This window comes from Dryobates pubescens, chromosome 28 (genome assembly GCF_014839835.1).
Source record: "Dryobates pubescens isolate bDryPub1 chromosome 28, bDryPub1.pri, whole genome shotgun sequence".
NCBI lineage: Eukaryota > Metazoa > Chordata > Aves > Piciformes > Picidae > Dryobates > Dryobates pubescens.
This window is the reverse complement of record NC_071639.1, coordinates 7,983,358-7,997,549: the sequence shown is the minus strand read 5'-3', so window position 1 is coordinate 7,997,549 and position 14,192 is coordinate 7,983,358. Positions and strand designations below refer to the sequence as shown.

Below are 14,192 nucleotides of genomic sequence, written 5' to 3'. Positions count from 1 at the left end.
ATCCTGCCTCTACTGAAAACATGATTTAGTACCTCAGAGTGGCTGGATTTGCTCAGTCATGGGGAGGGTTCAGGGATACCCTTTCAAAACACAGGCTCACGCTGTACTTTGGCAGGCCCTCTAATGCATGGGTATGAAAAGCACACTTCTTCATATTTCCATCAAGCAAAGAAAGAATCTCATCTAGGAATAAGAGTAATTGCCACCTGTACATTAAAGGTATCTGTTTTAATAGAGCACTTTCACCACTGTAGTCACAGCAGAATTCTGCAGAGACATGCACAAAGGTGCAACCTGCTTTTTATTTCACAATTCAGACAACTGTTCCTCACAGTACAGTTTCAAGAGAAACAGAATGTGCAGGAGGAATACTTGCAGACCTGCCAGTAATTTTCTGTGGGTCCACACAGATAGGGATTGCCACCAGGCAGTCAGCACTCAGAGCTAGCATTTTTTCAAGGGATGACAAATATTCACCATCTCTGTCAGTGCCTCTGTTTTTTACAGTCACATTTCTTGTGTTAGAAAACGTTTTTTTCCTTTTCCCTGCTGTGTGGAAGGACTTGAACCTCCACTCAGAGAAACTTGACTCTACTGGAGGAACTGAGGGTGACCAAAATGCTGTCAAATGTGCCAGTGTAAACAAACAAATAAAGCAGAGGGACATTTTCCTTCTAAATTCTTTCAATTAACACAACCTTAGGTGTGGGCAAAGTCTTCAGTTAAAAATGTGATTTTGAATTTGACAGTTCCCTTGCCCCAGCCTGCAAGGCATACCTCTCAATCAGATAAACTGTGGCACTCTCAAGAACAAAAAGAGGGGAAGGAGCACCTGGCACTTTCCTTACACCTCACCCAGCCCATTCTCCACTGAGCTATCATTCCTTAATTCCCAAGGGAAGGGATACACAGGAGAATTTGTCACATGTATTTGTACACAAATGACTCACTAATAACCAGTATCAAATGACTTTTTGAAGTGTAGGCAACTTCATTTCACCATTGCTGCACAGCAAGATCGAGAAACAGATAGTCCTTGCTTAACTGGGAGGGTGTGCACAATGCTGTAACCCAAAATCGTCATGAACATCCAAAAAAGCAGGCAAAAATTGCACTTAAATATCTAACATCAAGGTTCCTAAACACTAAAATCCTCTTATTTTTCATTCCTGTCCTTAGTTTCATTTATGAGACCTCACAGACAGACTTCAAGAAAAATCATAAAGTCCTGCATAAGGGCATGATTTTTCCACAGTAAATGAAAAGGAAAAACACTAAAGCATATTAAATCTGTATAATGTTTTGATTATCCATTAATGTCTACTAGGAATTTGCAATATTTAAGTTTTGCTTTTTTCTTTGTTTCTCAGGGCAACGAGGCTGGGCAGAGGCCTTGACCACAAGCCCAACAAGGAGAGGCTAAAGGAGCTGGGATTGTTTAGCCTGGAGAAGAGGAGGCTCAGGGGAGACCTTATTGCCCTCTACAACTACCTGAAGGGAGGTTGTAGCCCGAAGGGGGTTAGTCTCTTCTCCCAGGCAACCAGCGCCAGAACAAGAGGACACAGTCTCAAGCTGTGCCAGGGGAAGTTTAGGCTGGAGGTGAGGAGAAAGTTCTTCACTGAGAGAGTTGTCAGCCATTGGAATGTGCTGCCCAGGGAGGTGGTGGAGTCACCAACCCTGGAGGTGTACAAGAGGGGATTGGACGTGGCACTTGGTGCCATGGTTTAGTAGTCACGAGGTGCTGGGTGACAGGTTGGACTTGATGATCTTTGAGGTCTTTTCCAACCTTGTTGATTCTATGATTGTTTTGTTTTCTCGTTGTGTTTGTGTGCACACAGGATCCCATCAGTGTTTACATTTCAAAGTAATATTTTCCAATTACAGATTTTCCCCAGAATTTCTAGTTTGGGATTATTAGCAAGGAAGCAGCATTGGGGAAGCTCCCAAAACTTCAGCTGTGGGTACACATAATTCCCACACTACACAGAAAAGAGCTCTTAACTGAGTTTGTGCCTGCTAGGTAAAGATAGCACAACACTTACTCTTTGCCATTAATTTGTGCTTTAGTGAAACAGCTCCCTTTTGACTTTCACAAGCCTCTGTCCTTATTCAGTGTACAGTATGTGGACAAAATGAGGCAAAAACTTCAGAATGTTTTTTAAAACACATAAACACACCAGAAAAATTCCATGAAAGCTAATTTCAAATGAAACAACACTGTGTTTTCTGTACAGGATATAAAAGCCTTCCGTTTTCAACTGATGCTTCTAATTCTCTACACATGGAATAAAGCCCAGAGAGGTGCAGAAATGCATCTGAAAACCAAATCACACTCTCAGCCTTATGTTACCAGCTGAAAACTTCAGCTGAACTGCTATGGTTTTGGTTTTTTCTGTGGAGACTCTGGAATACCACATTGCTAGCGTGCACACAGACCTTTCCACGTGAAATTCTTGCCCTGGTGACAGATCCGTTACACTGAAGCCTGCCTCGATGGAGAAGGTTTGTGGCAGCCTCTAGTGGTAAATATGCAGACGTTCAAAACCCAATTTGCACACTCAATTGAGCCTTCAAGGTACCACCTTGTTATGATATGGGTTGGGGGAGGGGTGGGCTGGCAAAAAGAGATTAGTGGAATGTTACCCAATTACCTTGAACAACTAACTCAGGTGTAGGTGAACAAAGAGACTGAAATATATCAGTCCAAACTCCAGCAAATCCATGATAATGAGCATACTGAATTTGCAGTCTGCTCATGAGTTTTAAAGGCTGATTTTCATAACATCCAGAAGCAGTGATATATATATATATATATAAAACATATATGTATAAAATAACTATAGATAGATACAGAAAGAGAGAGAGAGAGAGGTTTTCTTTCCTGCAGAAGCAGGAGAATGCCCCCAAAATGCCACAGTTATTTGTTTAAAGGAAAGGGTTGCTTTGATTCCTCTCACCTCACATGACACTAGCTTTGAAGGGTGCCCCCTGGCACTGCTGTCCCTACCTCATTAGGTGTGCCTCCTTCAAGAATTCGCTCTTCTCGTGGTCTGTTGCACCTTTCTTCAAGGTCTACACAACAGAAAGCAAATGTGCAATAACACTTAGGTCACCACCACCATTATCAGAGTGTTTAAGTAAAGCAACCACAGACATGGCCTTAAATACACTGGGCTGCCCAGGGAGGTGGTGGAGTCACCATCCCTGGAGGTGTTCAAAAAGGATTGGATGTGACACCTGAAGCCATGGTTTAGTTGTCATGAGGTATTAGGTAATAGGTTGGACTTGATGATCTCTGAAGTCTTTTCCAACCTGGTTGATTCTATGATTATTTTCCAGCAATCTTTACAAGGAGACAGTCTCAGCTTTGAGTGACTTGCAGGAAATACTGCAAGGAAATACCCAAATCTGTCAACACTATGGTATAAACTCTGAGCCAGATCTCTCTGCTCATATCATACTCTTGCCAGAGAAACACACAGCTGCAGTTACCTTGACTGCTACTCTGGATTCTCCACTTCCATCTGCCAGGATATCTACTGCAGTCCCTTCGTACACCTCTCCAAATGCTCCACTTCCTAACAATTTGTGTAAGTTCAGTTTGTCCCGAGGGAAAGCTGGCAATGATTCAATCTCTGCCTGAGAAGGAAGAGTGCTGCAAAACAGCAATACCAGTCACCTGTTCACGAACCTAAGAATGCTTGAAATGTTATTAACATTCTTTCTCAAATAAATCTGTTATTTTTGGTCTCATTGGGTACACTTAAGGGGAGCTCAGGCAAAGCTATTGGAAAACACCAGGTTTTCTTCCTTCCCCATGCACTTGTGTTTCTTGCCAGTGTGCAAGTTTCTTGCCAGGGTGGGCTAGGAGCGATCCATGCCAGGATCCATGCCAGGATCCATGCCAGAAAGCCATCATGGAAGGGTATGCTTTCTAGCACTCCTGCCCTGCAGTGAAGGTGCAGCCCAGAACTCCCACCTTGAGGTGTCAGGGATGAATGCACTGATGAAAACCAGCCCAGGAAGCCCTCTCAGATGATTTTGTCCTGAAAATACATCTGCTCAAGGACGTACCTTACAGCGTAACAAGCATTGGCTAGTCCTACTGTTTCAGCTATCCCTCTCAGATGAGCTAGTTCTTTATCTTCTTGCATAAACACTATATGTCCAGGCAAGGCTTGTTTTCTGGATTTCCATCTCTGGTGCCATACTGGAACAGAAATGCATACTGTCAGATATTTAACTCTGAGAGCATCCTAATGTACAAGCAGGCTGAAAGGCCACAGGGCTTTTGCTGCTCTGTTCATGACCCCCTAGCAGCTCACTTAAGCAAGACATTTCCATCTAGCCACCACTTATATTATTTCCATGAAACACAGACAATTGCTTCCTGAGCTGTGAAATCAGCCCATCATCCACTTCTGTATGTGGTAAGATCCAAGCCCAAAGGGCTGCTGCTGTATCCCAGGGAACTGATGAGGAATGAGAGGGCAGGACCATCAGGTGTGGACATCTAAATCTCAGGGTAATCTCTACATCCCTCAGGGTCAAAGCTTGAAAGGAAAAAAAATTGGACTCTCTGTTGAATAAATGCAGTATCCAACATGAGAATGATAAGGTAAATATTTTTATAAGGATACACAGGAACATCAGAGTTCCTTCAGCACTCCTGTGCTCTGCTTGCAAGGAATCAACAGCAAGGAAATGCCCAAGGACGGATGAATTCATATTCTGTCCTTGATACTGGAAATACAACAAGTCATCTCTAGAGCCTCTAAGGATGAGCATATACAAATTGCTGCTGGCTCCCACTCTGGGGGTTATTTAGCATTTCTCTAAACCTGGAGGCTGATCATCCCCAGGCTATCTGAACTGCCTGTGACTGAGGCCTGGCAAACCAAGGACATGCAAAAAACTTCACCCACATACCGAAAGCAAACAGCGTGACCAGAGTTAAGCCCAGCACCACCACTCCAATCACAAAAACGATGGTAATGATGCTCTCTGGGGAGATCATAGTATCTGTTAAATAGAAATGGGAACACTGGTTAATGACTGTACACAAAAATTATGTTAACCCTATGGAGCTGAGCAAATCTGAGACAACCCTTGAGCTGCCTGCTGTGCCAATGCCTTCCTCTGCATAAAGCTCTCTTCTAGGCTGTATGTAGATGTCTACATTTGATCATACCAATCCTCCTGTCCCAGCTCTTGACCATTCCTGTGGCAATGACCTACTACATGCGTGAAAAGAGGAGATGCTGAACTGTTTGACCACTCAAGGTGAGATTTTTCAAAAGGCTGAAGGCAAGAAGGAATCTTCCCATTCTTACCCAGTATGGGAGCTCACTTTTATTTCAAGCATCCTACCATGGTGCAAAATGCAGGGACACAGAGGCAACCAGGTATGGATGGAGCAGAAGCAAATTTCAGGCCCACTGTTCCACACAAAAGAGACTGGATGAACACTAGCAGCTGTGGTAACCCTATAGGTATCACCATTTATTCCCTCTTGCACACATTGCCTGTGCAGCACCATCATCATAAAACACCAGGTCTCTCTCCATAAGCTGGCATGATAATTCTAAATCAAACTTGAGATGAGCACCAAGGTGCAGGACATACCTCCACCCAAGATTATATCCTCACTTGTATCACTGTATTCCCCAAGTCCCAACATATTTGCAGCCGCCGCTCTGAACTGGAAAGTTCCTTCTAAGTTCTCAGCCTTCCAGATACAAATACTGGCACAGGAGCCATTGTAAACCACCTCCCACAAGGACTCCACTTTGCTGGTGTTGCCAAGCTGCTTCCTGCAACGGGCACAGCAAATAAGCACAGGTATGTCATTAATGTCCTGAGAGCGTTTTACTGCTTCCCAGCCCCACCCAGCAAGCTGAACTTTGCTTCCATTTCCTGGCCTTCACAACATCTCCCTGCCTGCATGAAAGCTCAGTCTGGTAGTGGCTACAGAGCAGAAATTGTACCATGCCATTTCAGCAACGCCAGGAATCACACATCTTTATCTTGGCATTGGAAATGAAATGCTAGAAGATTTTAGGCACAAAAACCTCCAGCACTCTTTCAGCTGTTTCAGTGTGCACCTCACAGCCAAGATTTCAAAACCTTCTCATTTGGCTTTCAGGGGTGGGGGGGGAAATCAACAGCAAACATTTATTTTTGTGTCTTGTTAGAGATTTTTTGGTCCCTTGACCTAGGGTAATTCAGTGGCTCTTATGCATCAGGTTTCACAAGCTAAACAGGAAGCAAGTTATTGGCAGTGAAGGCACAATTCTTTAGCTAGCCAGTTTCCCATAGCATCTGCTGACTGCTGGGTATTATTTCTTCCTTTGCCCACTGATTGATTGCTCATAATAAATTCAGAGCTGATTATTCACCAACCAAAAGGAGATCATGTATTCCAACTCAAAATATCATTTAATGTCATACAAGGCTGTATTATTTCACATGAAGTAACCCACAGGAGCAGGTCAATCATTTTCCCAGCACATTTTAATGAGTTATCTGAGGGGAAAAAAAGAAATAACAGCTGATGTTTGAAAATGGCTTCTCTCCATCAATCCTGATTTACAGTCATAGAATCATAGAATCAGTGGGGTTGGAAAAGACCTCAAAGATCATCAAGTCCAACCTGTCACCCAACACCTCATGACTACTAGACCATGGCACCAAGTGCCACATCCAATCCCCTCTTGAACACCTCCAGGGATGGTGACTCCACCACCTCCCTGGGCAGCACATTCCAATAGCTAACAACTCTCTCTGTGAAGAACTTTCTCCTCACCTCCAGCCTAAACTTCCCCTGGCACAGCTTGAGACTGTGTCCTCTTGTTCTGGTGCTGATTGCCCCTCCTGGCTACAGCCTCCCTTCAGGTAGTTGTAGAGAGCAATAAGGTCTCCCCTGAGCCTCCTCTTCTCCAGTCTAAACAATCCCAGCTCCCTCAGCCTCTCCTCACAGGGCTGTACTCAAGGCCTCTCCCCAGCCTCGTTGCCCTTCTCTGGGCACGTTCAAGAGTCTCAATTTCAAAGAATGTGATAGGACTATCTCAGAAGATAAACTTTTCTCATTTTAAAACCATGTGTTAATTAAGCCTTAAACAGATGCCTCCAGACTCATGGTCATATCCTGTCCATCCAGCCCTTCCAATGCCAGTGGAGGAATAAATGTAAATTGGCTCTCCATGGATGCCTAAGGATTGTGACAGGGAGAGTCCAGGCAAACTGCATTTGACGACAGAGTGCTTGGAAAATGATCTTGTTGTCTCATCTTGGTGAAGATACCTTATGACTTATTTATTTTTCTGGCAACATTATAACATCTTGTAGTGAGTCATCTGAACACTAAGATACCTCTACATAGACTTATCCAAAAATAGATACTACATGCTTGAACTCTGTGGTTTGAAAATGTATCCAAATCTTCTAATTCACCAACATACATCCAAATATATCCCTGTAGTTCAGGGTTGGTCTGGATGTGTTGTTAGTGTATGTTTTCTTCTAAGTTTTCCACGAACTGACTTGCTGGAGCATGTCCAGAGAAGGGCAACAAAGCTGGGGAGGGGTTTGGAGCACATCCCTGTGAGGAGAGGCTGAGGGAGCTGGGGTTGCTTAGCCTGGAGAAGAGGAGGCTCAGGGGAAACCTTATTGCTCTCTACAACTACCTGAAGGGAGGCTGTGGCCAGGAGGTGGTTGGTCTCTTCTCCCAGGCAACCAGTACCAGAACAAGAGGACACAGTCTCAAGCTGTGCCAGGGGAGGTTTAGGCTGGATGTTAGGAAGAAGTTCTTCATGGAAAGAGTGATTGGCCATTGCAATGTGCTGCCCAGGGAGGTGGTGGAGTCACCATCCCTGATCCAATGATAGATTGGACTTGATGATCTCAAAGGTCTTTTCCAACCTGGTCTGGTCTATTCTATTCTATTCTATTCTATTCTATCCTATCCTATCCTATCCTATCCTATCCTATCCTATCCTATCCTATCCTATCCTATCCTATCCTATTCTACTCTACTCTATTCTGTTCTATTCTATTCTATTCTATAGAAACTGTGGCCATTTAGTTCACCCAAAATGGAGATCCCAGGAGAAGGGCCATTCCCATCAGAGATATTTCGCTCTTCCCATCAGAACCAGACTGAAAGCCCCTGCACAGCTGGATTTGTTCTGAGCTGCTCCCTGTTGAAAAAATGCCTGCATGCAGAGCTTACCTGCTTTCTAAGATGTAGTAGGTCAGGTTGCTTCCATTGTCATCGGCCTTTGCCCACCGTATAGAGTTTTTACTGTCTTCTGCCTTTTTTGGAACTCCTGGCTTGCTGGGAACACCAGCTTAGGCCAAATGGAAAGAAACAGGACCCTTTAAATGTATTCATAGTAAAACAAAGGGCTAATGGACATAGAGAAAAACCAAAACCAAAACCACTCCACTCTAAACTGCCTACTAAACGTCACAAAATCCTGTGCTTGAATAGTCACCTCCTGAAAAGACTCTTAAAACCTTGCTAGCTTACATTAACCAAGTGCTTACCTGTAGTTTTAAAGCCTGTTGAAGAGGAAGTGCTTTTCACTCCTGTAATGTAAACTACTCTTACTCTTACAAGGTAGCTGGTTGAAGGAAGAGTTCCTGTGAGATTGCACGTGTAAACCAGGTCTGAAGTGCAGGTAGTGCTTGCAGGAGAAAACCAGCCACCTTTTGTTTGCCACTGGGAAAATAAAACAGCATTGCGCTCAACTTTCTTGCTGCTCTGTTGAAAGTACCACACAGTTCTATTCGTGGATTAACTACTTTGCTACCTTTGAATGTCACAGAGGACAGGTCACATGCATGCCATTTCAACCTTGGGACTTTGTCCTCCTAGAGACCAAGGACACAAAACCTAGGGTTGGGGTTTTTTTTGCTTTGTTTTCATGAGACCTACACAAGTCTTGGCAGCCACAAAGGACAACAGATTAAGTGGCCCCTGTGCACAGCCAAAAGGAGTCTTTCCCTTGGTTATCTCTGTGCAGCTTGTATTTCTGGATCACTCTGGCATGCCTATGAGTTCAACTTGCCATGATACAACTGAGAGGAGGCAGTTTAGTGGAATCTCGCTAGGACAGGGCAGGGAAATGTTGGCATAAGTCTCATAAATACAATGATTTCTATTACCCATTCTATGTGATTCAGTTCAATGATATTTTTCTTTGTCCAGTGGTCCAGACATAGAAATCTGAAGCTTCCATCCATGCTGCTGTCACTGCAGCACTAACCTACTTCTGCAGTGTGCACTATGGGACCTGTTTTTCCCTCTGGCCTTTTTTCCTAAAGTAGGTAGTAGCTGATATTTACTGCTGAAAATCCTCTTCTCTTTCTTGTGCAGAGCAGACAGCATTTGTAGCTACTAGCCAGGTTGGGGGAGGGAAGTGAGGAAAGAGGGAGGGCACTCTACTGAAACAGGAGACCCAGGAAGAATCCTGATGGGGTCATCCAGGATGTCCTTTGACACTATAGAGTATTAAATGCTACAGCTGCACTCCCCCTTGTTCCTGGCAAACACCGTCTCCATCCTGCCCCTCCTGAGCCACTGAGACTGATGTCACCGTGCCCAAATTATCCACTGAGTCCTTCATGTACATCCTCCACCCTGCCCTCCTCACCAGAATTGAGTGGGTTAAACAAAAAGGGAGATACTTTTTTTTTTACCTTAGCCAGCTCAAACCAGAAGCTGGTTTCATTGACGTGCAGAGGAGCTCTCCATTTGAGCTGCAAGCTGGTATTTCTGGGCACTATGTCGACAGGTGGAGGTGGGGTCTCAAAAGTTTTTGCAACAACATTAACACTTTCAGAAAACCAGTTCTCCTCAGGATGAAATGCAAGAACCTAGTAAGGAAGCACATCAACTGTACATGTAGTATCAGACTCCTTGCAAAGGTGGCCTTGCCAACTCAGGGTGTACCAACAAATAGTCAAGCTTCTACTTGCATTCTGAAGTCACTGTTAGCCCTTTGCCTTCAAAAGGCATTGCCACATTGCTCTTGCTGTGAACTTTGAATGCACACTTTAATAATATGCTTCAGTGTAAAATGTGACTGCTGCCAGACAGAATCAGTCAACTATTATTGCTGTCTACAACTATCTGAAGGGAGGTTGCAGCCAGGTGGGGGTTGGTCTCTTCTCCCAGGCAACCAGCACCAGAACAAGAGGACACAGTCTCAAGCTGCACCAGGGGAGGTTTAGGCTGGATGTTAGGAAGAAGTTCTTCATAGAAAGAGTGATTGGCCATTGGAATGGGCTGCCCAGGGAGGTGGTGGAGTCACCATCACTGGAGGTGTTTAGGAAGAGACTGGATGGGGTGCTTGGTGCCATGGTTTAGTTGATTAGATGGTGTTGGGTGTTAGGTTGGACTCAATGATCTCAAAGGTCTTTTCCAGCCTGGTTAATTCAATTCAATTCAATTCAATTCTATTCTATTCTATTCTATTCTATTCTATTCTATTCTATTCTATTCTATTCTATTCTATTCTATTCTATTCTATTCTATTCTATTCTATTTTACTCTACTCTACTCTATCCTGTCCTATCCTGTCCTATAGTGTGATGTTTCATTCTCCTGAAGACCAAAGAGCTGAGGGAAGTCTGCCATGTTTTGAACTCATCTTTTCAAAACACACACATCTAGCTTCACAGAAAAGCAGCCTAAAGATTTGCAGAGTTGTGAACAAGCAGTTAGAACTCCTTGGAATTGTACCTTGAATAAATGGCTTGTTCCAGGTTGGAGCTTACTGACAGACCAGGCAAGTGTCCCATTTGGAAATTCACTTTTCCTGAAGGGCGTCGCTGGGACAGGAGATAACAAATTGACAGAGATTTGATAGCGGATGGATTCTACAGGTCCATTTGGCTTCAGAGGCTCACTCCAAGATATGTTAATGATGGTGTCAGACAAAACCACTGCCTGAATGGAATCAACTGCCTCTGGTACTGAAAGAGAAGGAAAACTCAATCACTTTTTAGGAGCATATTTGTCACTAGACTTTTTGTGGTTGTTTGCTTGTTTTATTGTTAAAGAAGTCAAGAAATGTTGCTAAGGAAAGAAGAAAAGGTTATAAGAATAAGAATATGATCCATCTACAGGAGCCACACTGCATGCATCTAAAGGTCATATTCTTGTACAGTCAGTTGTGGACAAGCTCAAAATATTTTGAGGGACCTTTTTTAGCATCTCCTTGGCTATCCTACAGTGCAAACAGACAAAAAACCCAACCAGCTGTGGTCCTATACCCCTACCTTTATATTACATATACATATATTTACGTATCACAAAACTCCTGCTCTCTATTAGTTTCCTAATCAGGGTCTCAGAGTGAGTTTATTACAACACTTACTTGGATATATATTAATGAGGGAGTTGGAGCTATTTAGTCTGGAGAAGAGAAGGCTCTGAGGAGACCTAATTGTGGCCTTCCAGTATCTGAAGGGGCCTACAAGAAAGCTGGGGAGGGACTTTTTAGGGTGTCAGGTAATGATAGGACTAGGGGGAATGGAACAAAAATAGAAATAGGTAGATTCAGATTGGATGTTAGGAAGAAGTTCTTCACCATGAGAGTGGTGAGACACTGGAACAGGTTGCCCAGGGAGGTGGTAGAAGCTTCATCCCTGGTGGTTCTTAAGACCAGGCTGGATGTGGCTGTGAGCAGCCTGATCTAGTGTGAGGGGTCCCTGCCCACAGCAGGGGGTTTGGAACTAGGTGATCCTTGAGGTCCCTTCCAACCCTAACAATTCTATGATTCTATGATATACATTATTATTTCAATTGGAAAACCTTTTCTTGAACACAAATGGCTGGAGGAAGGAAAAAACAAACCTAAGCATCCTTTGTCATAATTTACACTTTTGCTCTGAAATTCATGGTCTGGCTGAGCTCTGTAAGCAGAAAATTAAGTAGCTCATCCGATGTCCATGCCAGCTGGTTACTCACTAATTGTTCTGGGAAAATCAAGCTTTTCTTGGAAGCTTTGAGGTCACCACATTTTGAAGTGGTATATGGCATGTATTAAAAATTAATTTCTCCTCTTCAGCTGTCCAGATAGGTAAAAAGTTAACAAGTCCCTGCACTATCTGTGTTACCACCACCTCAGAATGATGGGTACCTAGGCTATCATTTATGCCCCAGCAGCAAGACTGGAAATTATTTGAAAGAAATGTGCAGAAGATCAACTAGTGAAGAAGAAAATTTTCTCCTTTCAACAGCCAAAATATAGAATCAAAGAATCAATGAGGCTGGGAAAGGCCTCAAAGATCATCAAGTCCAACCTGTCACCCAAGACCTCATGACTACTAAACCATGGCACCAAGTGCCACGTCCAATCCCCTCCTGAACACCTCCAGGGATGGTGACTCCACCACCTCCCTGGGCAGGACATTCCAATGCCTAAAACTTCTCTCTGTGAAGAGCTTTCTCCTCACTCCAGCCTAAACTTCCCCTAGCACAGCTTGGGAGTGGAGTAAGAGTGACACTCTGTGGCAAGAGCAATGCATTAATTTTTCCAAGCTGCCTTCCTTTTTTGTTTTTCCCCTCTTTTTGTTTTTTCCATTCATTCCCTCTGTCTTGCAGGTTTGCTGGAAAGCACAGATTAACCTAAGCTTCTTTCCTTTTGTTACAGGACCGAGGGAAAGAGAGGGAATTCACACAGCTTCAGAGGTGTGAAATAGTGTGCACACTTCAGGAGGCTCTAGCAGCATCTGATTACAATTTAAACTGGTAGTTACATTCATGAAATTGAGAACATAAGTGCCAGGACACAGATATATATTCTGTTTACAGCTGGTTGGAAGGTTTTCAACAAATTGTGCAAAGCTCTGAGTACTGATACAAATACATATTAGAAATGCTTAGAGTTTAGGGGCTGGTGTGACTCTTTGGTTGTTTTCTCTCCTGTGGGTTGTTTTTTTTGGGGGGGTGGAGGGTGTGTTTTTTAATCAGTTGGGGTTTGGTGTGGGGTTTTTTGGTCTAGGACTTTATTTTGATCCCGACATTTTGCTTTGCCCCAACTCGAGAAGCCTGTTCCGAGTTTCATGTTTCGTTTTAACTTGAGACTGAAAAATTCCATTTCAGTGGAGCAACCCAGTCTCCCATTTCATATGCTATCTTTATGTTGCACCACTGAGAGGGTGCACATTGCTGCAGGGTGGCTCAGTTCACCCCACCAAGACGCAACGGTGTGAATTCCTGCCACATCCCAGCAGCAGTCAATCTTATTCAAGCCGTGTGCCCTGCAGGTTGTGGATTTCCATGCAAAGGATTGAAATCTTCTAATCATCAGTTTGTCTTATTTGCCTGCCACAGACTCCTTATGAATATACTTAAACTATTCAGAGATCCACCTAAGTTGAAAGCCTCTTTGCTTGGTGTTGTGCATGCTAAGAAGAAAAACAAAATAAAAAGGAAAAGGGAAAAGGGAAAAGGGGAAAGGGGAAAGGGGAAAGGGAAAGGGAAAGGGAAAGGGAAAGGGAAAGGGAAAGGGAAAGGGAAAGGGAAAGGGAAAGGGAAAGGGAAAGGGAAAGGGAAAGGGAAAGGGAAAGGGAAAGGGAAAGGGAAAGGGAAAGGGGAAAGGAGAAAGGGGAAAGGAGAAAGGGAAAAGGGAAAGGAGAAAGGGGAAAGGGAAAGGGAAAAGGAAAAAAGGGAAAGGGGAAAGGAAAAAAGGGAAAGGGGAAAGGAAAAAAGGGAAAGGGGAAAGGAAGAAAGGGAAAGGGGAAAGGAAAAAAGGGAAAGGGACAAGGAAAAAGGAAAAGGGATAAGGAAAAAGGAAAAGGGACAAGGAAAAGACCTAACTCTGCACTGGTTAGGCCACACCTTGAGTACTGTGTCCAGTTCTGGGCCCCTCAGATTAAGAAGGACATTGAGACTCTTCAACATGTCCAGAGAAGGGCAACAAGGCTGGGGAGAGGCCTTGAGCACAGCCCTGTGAGGAGAGGCTAAGGGAGCTGGGGTTGCTTAGCTTGGAGAAGAGAAAGCTCAAGGGAGACCTTATTGCTGTCTACAACTACCTGAAGGGAGGTTGCAGCCAGGAGGGGGTTGGTCTCTTCACCCAGGTAACCAGTGACAGAATGAGGACACAGTCTCAAGCTGTGCCAGGGGAGGTTTAGGCTTGAGGTGAGGAGGAAGCTCTTCACAGAGAGAGTTGTTAGCCATT

The 14,192-nt window shown here is 44.0% G+C and overlaps 1 protein-coding gene across 1 annotated transcript in view; it reads right to left on the bottom strand.

The window, feature by feature from the left end:
* Window positions 1-14,192, bottom strand: part of ROS1 (ROS proto-oncogene 1, receptor tyrosine kinase) — a 73,733-nt gene that overhangs the window by 16,551 nt on the left and 42,990 nt on the right. Inside the window, exons 30-38 of the mRNA XM_009906067.2 lie at window positions 10,748-10,980; window positions 9,703-9,879; window positions 8,548-8,722; window positions 8,231-8,348; window positions 5,626-5,813; window positions 4,930-5,022; window positions 4,075-4,210; window positions 3,493-3,655; window positions 3,008-3,072 (exon numbers count right to left, since the gene is read on the bottom strand). Of these exons, the coding sequence (XP_009904369.2) occupies window positions 3,008-3,072; window positions 3,493-3,655; window positions 4,075-4,210; window positions 4,930-5,022; window positions 5,626-5,813; window positions 8,231-8,348; window positions 8,548-8,722; window positions 9,703-9,879; window positions 10,748-10,980 (1,348 nt within the window). The remainder of the gene's footprint in view (window positions 1-3,007; window positions 3,073-3,492; window positions 3,656-4,074; window positions 4,211-4,929; window positions 5,023-5,625; window positions 5,814-8,230; window positions 8,349-8,547; window positions 8,723-9,702; window positions 9,880-10,747; window positions 10,981-14,192) is intronic.